This window comes from Manacus vitellinus, unplaced genomic scaffold (genome assembly GCF_001715985.3).
Source record: "Manacus vitellinus isolate BGI_N305 unplaced genomic scaffold, ASM171598v3 scaffold_3_pilon, whole genome shotgun sequence".
NCBI classification, from domain to species: Eukaryota; Metazoa; Chordata; class Aves; order Passeriformes; family Pipridae; genus Manacus; species Manacus vitellinus.
Window position 1 is genome coordinate 33735544 of NW_021940535.1, and position 12158 is coordinate 33747701.

At 35.9% G+C, this 12158-nt stretch overlaps 1 protein-coding gene across 1 annotated transcript in view; it reads right to left on the bottom strand.

Moving 5' to 3' along the window:
• The window catches only part of ZNF804B (zinc finger protein 804B), a 33809-nt gene that overhangs the window by 21238 nt on the left and 413 nt on the right, over positions 1-12158 (bottom strand). The window contains exon 2 of the mRNA XM_029961895.1: positions 10505-10648. Coding sequence (XP_029817755.1) covers positions 10505-10648 — 144 coding nt within the window. The remainder of the gene's footprint in view (positions 1-10504; positions 10649-12158) is intronic.

Genomic DNA, 12158 nt, shown 5'->3' on the forward strand with positions numbered 1-12158 from the left:
CATAATGTATGCTTACATTACAATTGATATTAAAAAGATATTTTTAAATAATTTGCAAGAAATTTTGAAAAGCTCTTTTTGTAACACTGTCGAAGGGAAGTATTTCAGTCTTTATGAACCATTTCAACTGGATTGAAACTAAATGAGTAAAACTTCTGAATAAAAACAGTTTTGATCTTCTTACATTCCTGAGGAACCATTCTGCTCTAAAAGCAACATTTCCTGATAAATGAGTGAATGAGTGTTTAGTTTTTTTGGGAGGTTTGTTTTTGTTTGTTTGTTGGTTTGGGGGTTTTTTGTTTCTGTTTTTTTCAAGAAACATTTTTTTTTACTGTCCCATCACTTGTCTTAGTATGTTTGTTTGGTATTCACATGCATGTCCTCTACATTTCTCTAGATATTCTCTTGCAATTTAACTTGAGAAGATAAAGTGACCTCATCTTTTTAATGGCTTCTGGTGGAGCCTAATTATTATAAAATTGTAAGAACTGTGAAATGATAATTGATCTGGCTTACCTCCTTTAGTTTTCCCTTAGAGATATGTTAAGAGTGCTAATTAATGCATTTAAATAAGTAAGGGTAATAAATGACTAATCTCACCATTTTTATTGCTGTCCTGGTGAGGCACAGATATGTTTTTGTTTTGCTTTTAAATATTTGTTTGTGCTATGAATGCCCCTTAAAGACATACAAGGCACATTGTATGCTCCCTCCAACACAAACATAGCTGATTAGCTTTGACTTAAAGCTCCACAGGAATCAATTGCTCAGCTACATTCTTGCATATTAATTACTGTTTTGAAGGTGCAGACAGTCAAAAATGAACAGAACCATAATAGATGCAGATTCTGGACAGATGCCTATTGTGCCAGATACACTTCGTGGATGTCAGTGGTATCAAAAGAATTATTATTTTTCCAGACGAGGGAAAGATATGAGCAAGAGAGCACTGTTCAAAAGTTATGCAGAAGCCAAGTGAAATGTAATTTTTCTCTGAATATTTCAGGGGACAACGTTTTGCTAACACAGCTAATTGCTGTATTTCCAAAAAGCTCATTATGTCACATAGTTGCCCAAGGTAAAATATGTACCGATGTTTCATAACCTGTGGAACGGGTTCCTTAATCTGGCTTAATAATAGCTTATTGTAAAATAATTCCAGAAATATGAATTAAAGTACTTGTGAACAGACATAAAAGCAATCATAGCATCTAGCATTGCTTTGTCCCTATCACCTCACTATGTGAGGTAAAATTTGTAGAGCCTGAGCTTAAAATGACACCAAGTATTCCAGATCTACAGATTTAACAAAAAGATCCCAACCAAATGTGGCCTATAAACAACATTACATAATATTTGCCCGTCGTGTGAAGCTGGCACATGAAACATAATGTACATCTGTGTTCAGTCTTGCCCAGTTCTTACTAGTTCATAGTAAACGGATGGTTTTGCATGAATGGTAACATTTTGCACAGAAGTAGGTATAAAACGTGCTGTTTATTCTGCTTCTTCTGTTCTTATAACTGGCATTTAAAAAGTGGAAAAGGCACCTGAATACAGAGATTTTAAAAAGGACAACAATGTCCAATATAATTTATCTTGTTCATTAAACAACACAGGCACAACTCCAGCCTGACTGCCCTAAAGGTTAATAGGGAATAATAATAATCTAAATGTAAATATTTAGGTTCTACGTACCTATCTCATTTATTTAGGTAATATCTCATGCACTGCATGTATTAGCATCTCAGAACACAGAACCAAAGAGGAATATGTTGGTTTTAATAACTTTTTGTGCAGTAGGAAATAGAATTATGACTGGCTCAAAACCATTTTTTTATTTGAATGGAATGTTTCAGAAAGTCTTTTGTTTCAAAATTTTTTTGGGATTTCAATTATCATTGCCATGTTAAATCAGTCATAAGAAAATGTTTCAATTAATTTGGGTTTGGGATTTTTTCTTCCTTGTCCATTTTTGAAACAGAAGCAAAGTTTGAAACAATGGAAAACCAGAGACGCTGAGTTTCTACCAGATTAACTGCACCTTTTGTCTAAATATAATTAAAGAAGAATATGTTTCTTCATGATCTGGGTGAGGAATTTAAAGGCAGAATTTCATATTTGCCTGTGGTTTGGCATCATCTTTTTTTTTTTTGTTACAAATCTAATCCTTCTGATTCCTTGCTTATTTGAATAAGACATCCATTGCACTGCATCAACCATTCCTCCTGCTTGAAAAATTACTTTTAAAACTTTAGTAATTAAAAAGTGTAACCTCTGAGAAGAATGGAAAGAACAATAACACAAGCATTAATGAAAAGCACTCCCTCTAACTGACATTATATGTCATAAATACCAAAATCTGATACACTTCCTTAATTCCTTATGTAATTAAATGCTTAAGAAATATTCTGCAGTCATTGGACCATCATTAACAACTATGAATTAGGTGTCCCATGGGCTTTTTCCAAATTAAAGAGGGTTAAATTGCTAATTTACATGTTGATTAGCATTCGTTCTAAAGAATACCAAATGTAATTCCATAGCATCTAGCATTTAAAAATTTAGCTTATCAAGACAAGAAATTTAAAAGAGGCTCTGCATTATTTGCAAGATTTTTTTTTTTGACAGCTAATGATGAATCTCATTATTCTAAGTAATGTGTAATTTAAAAAGGATGAATATTGCCAATTTATTTACTCTATCCTTGAGTAATAAGAAAGCAGCAAAGCATTGTCAGGGCAGCAGGTTTAGCAGGTGTTTATAAAGCGCACTGATCTGCACAGATTGGTAAGTTTAAAATAAAGAATTGTTTCTGGTGACATTTCTTTGGGATCTGTTACCTTGAGTCACTCCTAATCACTGTAGTGTGCTCAGTGGTATTTGATAATACTGCTTCTGTTGTACTAGAACTACTGTAGTACATGCACTTGCTCTAGTGCGCAATTGAAGCATTTCTGTGTAGCAGACCCATAAATACAAGCCTTCCCTCATAAAATTTAAGAAAATATTGCATAATATTAGAAAGCAAACATTCACTTTAAGGTAATTTCAAACTGGCAAAATAAATGTTCTAGTAAGTGAAGCCACAGAATTATCCTGTTGCTTATATCCTGCTTTTGTGAGTATGTTGTACACCATTGCTTTGCTTAAATGCTGATGTCATCTTGTGTTGCTTTACGTTTACCTCTATTTACATGAATTTCTGTGATGTGACACGATCTGATTGTTTCCCTGAACAATCAACTTCAGCGTTTCAAAAATGCCGGATTGCAGGTGCTCTGAAGCACAGCAGCTGTGATGCAAATATGTTTTAAGAAAAGCAGGATTTCTCTCTGCCTAAATAACAGAAAGAAGCATTCAGGACAAGAAAATTTTGGTCTTATATTATCTAGAAGTGGTACAAGATGAACAACAGCATTACATATTCCATTCTTTGGGGTTTTTTTCAGACCTCAGTCATTTGTATGTTGTGCAAGTCCTTTGTATTATTTTCAATACAACATTGTGTGCCAACATAATATTTGTGGTATTCTTGTTAACAGAATTAAACTTGTGGTCTATTCACTCAGATTCTTGGCTCTAAATGCAATGACAGACACTGGTGGCTATAAATGGCTGACATTGAGAATTTCCTACTGTGTTCCCCTTATTTCTCCAGGTCCTTCCTCTTATAACCCCTTTTTCTCCCTTTCTTGTCTTCTTATTTCTGAGTGATACTTCCATGCCTTTCAGTTCTTGCTGTTTCTGTCCATTACACCTCTTCCCATAAGTGCTTCCTAAACCCACCTCTTCTCCTTCTGTTTACCCCTCATTTCACATCATCAGTTCTTTTGCAGCCAACAGCTTCCTCCCCTACACAAAATGGGTTAATTTCTGAACTACAGTCCATCTTCAATACTGGGCCAGGGAGTTTTCCTCAGTGAAACAACATGAAACCTGAGATTAATGATTTTATTAAAGGGTAGATGTATGAAAGTATCAGAGTAGGCTGCCTGAACAGCATTGATTCCAATGCCTTATCACTTCTTTATTCTTTACTTTGCAAATACTATGTATTTTTACTGTCATTAAAGCTGGTGATCCATAAAGAAAATTTCAGCCCAATTGCTGGAAGCCACAGAAAACTTGTTCTTAAAATACAAAGTGTTTGGAAACCTTAATTATATGCGTCACAGTTAGTTCTGTATCTAACAATCCAGTAGAAATCATGGGGTAAACTAGTTTGTAATCAAAACTAATTTAGAAACAAAAAGGATAAATAAAAGGAGTCAATTCACATGAACAAACTCTGAAAGAGTGAGAAAAACTTTTAAAGTTAATTATGGAATAGGCAGTGTGAGAAAAGGGTAACTATTCAGCAAGAAATTATCAAAAACTTGCTCTTTGGGAACAGTAACAGTCAGAGTGGAAGTAATTTTTGGGAATATGAACAAGAACACACACTGAAAAATCAATGTATAATAAAAAGCTAAGAAAGTGTGAAACTATTACAGATATTAGAAAATGTAATAAATGTCATAGGCATAAGCAACAATAAGAAAATCACTGATTTCACAGTGAGCAAGAGAACAGTGTGTCTTTAAAGCAAAAAGACACTGAAACAATAGGATAGACTATAGCAACGAATTCTTTGTTTTCAGCTTTGGTCTTCACCTTAAAAAAAAACCCAAGACTTATGCCAGAAATGTAAAGAGTATACTATTTCCAAGGGAAGAGAAAGATGTGCTTAAAAGGAAAGAGAAGAGAAAATTGAATTGATAAATATATGGTAGAATAATGAATAAAATAACAGTTAAGAACTCCTCAGCATCAAAACTCCCCAAATTCAAGAGAAAATAAATATTGTGATGAAGCAGAAGTGTCTGACAAATGGTATACTGGCACAGATGATCATTCTAAATAGTTGTCTAATGGGTATAGTTAAAATATAAACTGGTAATAAATTTGCCTAAAGTAAAAAATAAACAAGCAGTTCACTGAAATTAAAGAATAATTTGTGGAAAAAATCTGAGAAACTGTTGACTGTATCAAATCATAATGGGAATATTTTGATGTATGTGTCAGGCGCGTTTAATCTGGTTAGAAATACGTATGGTAAATGTTCTGAAAATGGGAAAAATAAATAATAATAACTTTCATCTCTAAGCCCCTTCTCTTGTAAAACATATGAGCATCCTTCATTTTATGCATTTTAATAATTTTATTTATTTTTGTGGGACTGCTTATAGGCATACCTCTTAGAAAGGTCACCATTGTTCTCAGGACTGGACCTAATTTTACACCCTCCAAATCGCACCCAGATAAAAATCTGTGGATATGATAGTTGCTTTTGAGCATAGCAATCCATTGGTATCTAAAAAATAACTACCACACATACAAAATTCCTGTATCAGTTGAAGTCCACTTATAAACCAGCCATTTGAGGGAATCTAACATCATATTACTGTTTCCACTGTTTGATTCCTTTTCTTTTGCTTTTAATCTTCCTGAGGGTGTGAGGAATGTGAAAGTTTTGTTACAAATATACATGTATTTCTTAACAAGCATTAAGCTAAGGTGATTTTTGTGACTGAAGACTGTACCTCTTACTAACTGAGAGCAAGAAATTCTGAGGTCTTTGGCCACCTAGATTATTTTCTGAGAAAGCCGTAGAGAGTACAGACCCCACGTGCAAAACTGGGCCTTAAAAAAGCAGACCCTTTTTAAAGGCCAGTGTCTTGATGCAAAAGTGCAGAAGCAGGACCTACAGGGAAGGACCTCAGCCTTGTCCACGTGGTAGTACAAGAGGGACAGTGGGTCCACTTATGTATTTACGGAAAAAAGCAGAGATCAAATAACCACACATAGTGAGGAACCTTCAAGCTGGTATAGTACTTTCTGTTTGATTCTTATGTTACTTCATCCAGAAGAAGGTTTCTTGGTGTGTTTGCCTAATTTCCCAGATACTAAGGTGAAATCCCTCAGATACTGCCAGACCAATTTCCTTTCCTCCATATGAAAATTGTTTGGGCAATAGAGGTTTACCTTAGAGCCAAAAGTCATGACTTCATTTTCATCCAATAAACATGGAGTTGCTGGAAAAAAACCACCCTCAAGATGAACAAACAAGATCTCAGCATTACACTTATTCCTGAAGCTTTCTCTATGTTAACTTATCAGCACATTTTCTGGTAGCAGCAACGTTAGCTAAAATGCAAGTATGTTTGCTAGCTTTGATGCAGAGCTAAATCTCTGCCTGAATTAGAGTTTAAATCCACAAGCACCATAAAGGCTTAACAGTAAGTGCCCACAGCTGTACACACTAAATCAGACTCTCATTCCAGAAATATATCCAAATGCTAGTATGCATGGATATAAATACTAAAATACAGGTATGTGCATGCAAAATAGAGTAGGCTGAAAGTTCTGTTCACCTACTTACACAGTGCTGCCTGCATCAAGAACACTAAAATTTATGTTGTGGGGAGGTTTTTTGTGGGTTTTTTTGTTTTTTTGTTTTTTGTTTTCATTTGTTTGGTTTTGGTTTTTTGTTGTTGTTTTGTTTTGTTTTTTATCACATGAGATAATGTGATGTATTTAGACAACAAAACTAAGACTTGTTTTGTTGTCAGAAACCCCAAGATGGCAATACAGTCTTGTTTTTCTTTGCTGCTTATTTCTATTATTTTTATTATTATTATCATCACGATTATTATATTGCAGTACAGATTTGTGATTTTCTCATTTGCTGACATCTAAAAGCCTTGCTGATTGCTAAGGATTATTTATACAAAAAATTGAAAGCTCGAACTACTTTGATGTCAACTGAATGGATGAATGTAATGCATGACCTGGAGTTATTAAAAGATTCCATTTAATAATGTCAACCAAATAGACACCTCTGCTCAAGTTAAGCTCCCTTTTAAAGATGTGTATGACTTAAAAACCCTGTTAAAAAAACTATACTTACACATTATTGTCAGCTTAGCATGCAGCATACTTCCACATATATTATATCTTGGTTATCTATATCTTAATCACTTTTGAATGAATTTGCACCAGGACCCTCATACTTTTCAGTGTTGAGATAGCTTTGACAGCACCAAGGTACTCAGTTCTGATGCAGTTAACTTTTGTTGCAGAGAATACGGTGAGCAAGTGATGGAAAGCATTGTTCACCTTGATGCTTGATGAGAGATACCACAGATTTTTCAGTGTTACTCCCTGTGACTGCTGCACAGGGCTTTATAAAGTCATAAGAAAAAAACGCAGAGACAAAAAGCTGTGATTTCAAGTGGGTTAGTTGGTATGTGCTGGGCCGATGAGACATGTATGCACAGGGCAGTAGGGTGTCCCAGGACTCCCATACTCCTGCCCCAGCCTTGTTAAGTATCAGGTTTAACAGAGAGCTCAGGCAAAGATGGATGGGAGTACAGCCTTTCACTCAGAGAGATTTTCCGAGTTCATTTTATCCAGTCCTGCACTGAAAGAAATGAATTTCCAATAGCAGGTAATACCAATGAAAAATTCTTATAGACTAGTGTGTCAAGAAAGACGCTGACAAGACAACCAAAAGAAATAAGAATTGCTTAATACTCAGACACTTTTTCTCAAAAATATATAAATAGTATTAGAATTGTCCAGGGTCATTACAGTGTTACAGAAGATAATGAGGACGTAAGTATTGATTTTTGATGATCTGTCACAATTTTATGCAGGTATATGTGTATATGTACACATACATACATTGTATTTTTATAACCATAAGTACGAAGGTATGTAGCATGAAGAGAGAGAGGCAAAGTCAGTCTGAGTGTACTGCTTTAGAATAATATCTAACACAGAAAAATAGCAGAAAAACCACTTATGCAAACAAGGCCATATTGTCATCATAACATTTTGCAGCCTCTGAGGACGGGGAAGGCAGTGGCTGGTATGCCAACTGCTTGGTCCAGAACTCAGGACTTCCTACTGAAACAACTGGATGAAATAATTGATAAGAAAATGGATCATAAATATAATTTTATAAAACCATATTTGGAGATTAAAGTGATAATTCTTTAATAAAATCTGTTTTCTCTGGAAGACAAACAAAAAGACTTATGTCTAAGTACTCCATGCAATCTTTTTTTCTGCCTTTCTATCTTCTTTAAACATTGTTTTGAAGTTGAAGCATTTAAATGGAAAAATCACATGGGGGGACTACATCGTATTGTTACTGAGATGTAAAGAGTCTCTCATTTTAATTTACTCTCCATTAGAAGAATGATATTTAGAACATATGCGTGCAGACCACTAAAGCTACCCTCATTACTGCTGGGTAATATATACCCAGAGACATGCCTTCAGAGAAAGATCTTCTAGTGGCTACTGTACCTCAAAGAACAAACATTTTGAAACCAAGCTAGCTAAAATCACAGGAAACCATAAATTAAATTGTTTTCTTTGAAGATTACTCTGATAAAAGTATGAAGAGTAAAGGCTTTTCTGTGACTGACTATAAAAGGCAGAGAAAAGGGCACACCCACACTATTCCTAGAGGCAAACTAATGCTGTTTCCAGACTTGGATGAGCAGTCAAGAAGTGAGAAGGGAGAAGAGACTGAATTACCCTGTCACATCAGGAGGTAGCTAGCTAATCCTGCACTAACTGAGCTTCTGAACTACATCTGAAAGGGCAGGATGGGGTGAACTTGGACTGCTGGTTGATATTCTCTATGTGTCGTGTATTTCTTGCAGACTCTTAGTTTCCAGTGCTATGCCTGGCAGCTTTTAAAGCACTAAATTTATCTGAAAACTAAGAAGAGTTTTATTGCTTAAACACTCCCTTTTATAACAGAAACCTGCCCAAACCTCCCTTGCCCAACAAGGCAATCATAGATGGTGCACGAAGCAGTCTGTTGGATTTAGCATAAACTGCTCTTTGCACAGGGAGTGTGTGAAGAGGGGAGGGCACAAGTGACTCCATTTGAGTCTAGATGTATTTCTAATGACTTAAAAAACAGCTGAAGGGTGAAAAAATCATTTGTGTAGCAAATGGAGATTTATAGGGATTAGAGTAACATGTTTAGGATCTGGAAAAGCATTTGGTTTGTATTATTATAGACATTTTTACGGATTAATTAGTGGAATGGTGATGTGAGGAATTGCTTTTGATTTAACACATAAATGCATAACTCCAGTTTGGGAGTGATAGAACAGAAATGTCCCAATATTACCCCTGGGCAGCTGATTCTGGGCTGCTCGAATTCAGCAGGATGGATGGGCAGAGTTTAGGCAGTTTGTTAATGAAGTGCTGTGATAGATGCATATGGAAAATTCCAGGGTGATTTACATCCTCTGTGATACTGCAGAAGATGATAAGACCGCTTACAGGTAGAGTGAAGAGCTTTTTCTTTAGCACTGCTTATTTTACTCAACATTATTATTTCCAATCCTCTGTCAGAAACACCTGCAACTTCTAGCTGCTTCACATATTTGTAAGGTACTTCCTGCCCCCTGTGCAACCAAAAGTGTGATCAACAGAAGACACTAATTTGAATGTGCACAATACCTGAGCACTTGAACTGTGTAATGAAAACACAAGAAGAAATATAGAACAGAAAGATACACTGTGGAATTCAGTTACATGCTATTAACATGTTAGGTTAGCAGATAGGATCTGTCACATCAGAGGTTCAGAAATGTTAATTCCTGAGCTTTGCAAACCATTTTCTTCAAATTCTGAAGTCCTGATATGAATTAATTGCATTTTCCTTACATATTATCAACTGAAATACGGATTTTGCTAAAAATGGAGGAAAACTAGGATATAGGAAAGAAGGATAAGAAGCACATATGAATAATATATACCTACCACATAAAGGCCTGACAAAATTACACAAAATTAATGACAAAAAGTTAGTATCTATTATCTTTTCCCAAGAATCCAACATCTTGTCCAAGAGTAGGGATTATTTTATATCATGTTCTGCATGCAAGGGAAAATGTATTTCACCCTGTGAAACATTATGAGACGCAGATTTTAACTTCAGAAATATAGGCTTTTTTTAAACAAATAAACAAACGAACAAACGAACAAACGAACAAACAAACAAACTAACAAAAACCAACCCCCCCCTTTTCTGCCCTTGAAACAGCACAACCAGTTTGAAACAGCATAGTGATACACCTTCTGCATAAAAAAGAGAGAACTGGCTATTCATGGAAGTGGTCTTTCCCCCCTTCTCTGGTTTATAAGTAATTCCACATTTAAATATATCAAATTAATTGTGGATAGTGGTATTAAGCATGTATTTAAAATTGTGGATTGAGGTCTTTCAGTCAGAGTGGCTTAAAAGAAATTATGGTGAAGACTAAAACAATGACTATTTCCCATTTTATTTTAATGGAAAGTAGCATGTTAAAGGTGAAAATATCAAATGATGAATTGTCTTCTACTTGAGTGAATTTAGAAACCCCCCATAATCAATGAGGAAGGAAGACAGACCGCTGTAACATGCAGAGATATTTGTCAGGTTTACCTGTTTGTGAGCATGGTCATAAGAATTGATGTGGTTGTCAAATTCCTGGTGTTTGTGGTACTGCTTGTCACATAGTTCACAGTAGAAGTTAGCCTTCACATCCTCCAGAGCCTTGGCTGCAGCTTTCTCCTTCTCAGCATAGTCCTGCAAAGGCAGAAGCAAATGGAGACCTTTCACTAGAGATTATGATCTCAAGCTTCAGCAACTTTTTTTATCATCGACATTAAAAACACTAGACTGACTAGGATGGCTAGAACACCAAGGTCCATCCTGTACACACTTAGAAGGCTTTGGTCTTAAATTGAATTTAATAAAATAATTGTGTTTTTTGAGGAATTATTCTTACTACTTGCTGTAGGTACTGCAGTAAGAAAAGTAGAGAGGAATGGGAAGCAGAGAAATACCATCAGGATATTGCCTAGATCCTGGGCAGGAAAGCTGAGCAGTCAAGAACAATTAAACAACCAGGGTTAGTCTGTTAATCTTTACATCAGTCCCAGGTTGAATGAACATGTGTGTGCTCCTTAGGTACTATTGCTCAGAAGAAATAAGCTGTCTGCTAAGGCAGACTTTCTTTTGTGTTCTGCTTTCTATTCTCTATGAAATATTCAGCCAGCCCAGGCAGCAGATTGCTGTGGCTCTCTGAGATTTCCCTGGAGCAGAGCCACCTCTGTAAGAGCCTTTTACATGCCTTCCTTTCCTTTTCCAACATCTGCATGAGGGGACACACCATCCAGCCCATCCAAAATGAAATAACTGTCACCTGTCTGACACAGACCACAACCACTGACGAGAGCACTAGCTTACATCCAGGCTCAGGAAAACACAGTTGAAAACAGGGAAAACACAATTAGTTTCTACATAGACCCCCTCCATATCTCCCCAGCGACTCAAGTGAGTGCTCAAGTGAGTCAAATACTTTCATTTCAACACATAATAATAGGCAGAAAGAGAAAACTTAAAACATAGGAGCCAAAAGTTACTGAGCTCAAACTAATGCAATTTATAAATAAAGGACCTGATAGGCAAAATTGGCAGCAGTCTTTGTCAACCTTATTTCTTTTACAAGTCTTTCATTATATTGGTACTATTATGACACTTCCTTAAACATTTTACACTAGAGCTAAAGAGCAAGCTCCTGATGCGGAAAATGAGAAAAAAAATTTGGTAGAAGCTATTTATTTTATATTCATATTGACAAGTTGATATTACCTGAGTGTATGTAATATATTGCCAGGGATTGCAGTAATTCATCATTTGCTGTATCATTTTACTCACCCAAAGAAATTGGTACTTTCTGCTACCAGACTTCCCACTCTATACAATCAGTGTTGTCTGCTGTCCATCTGCTTTCACCACCCTTTGCATGACAAACTCAGAGTACACCAAACCCAGGACATACTGCACATCTGGGACAGTCTGTTCTTAGCACATCAGGGACCACAGCAAGGTGTAGGCAACTATTTGGACATGGCAGATCAACACAAATATATATTTTGGGCCCTTCAGAGGGGAAGGACTTTCTTAATGAGTGACACATGTTTCGAGTCTGAGACTTGGCCACAGAGCTGGGATGATGGTTGTCAATATGACACGCCAAACATTTCATAGCTCTGTACTGTGAGTCCTTCTGCTCTGCCCTGGTCTTTACAAC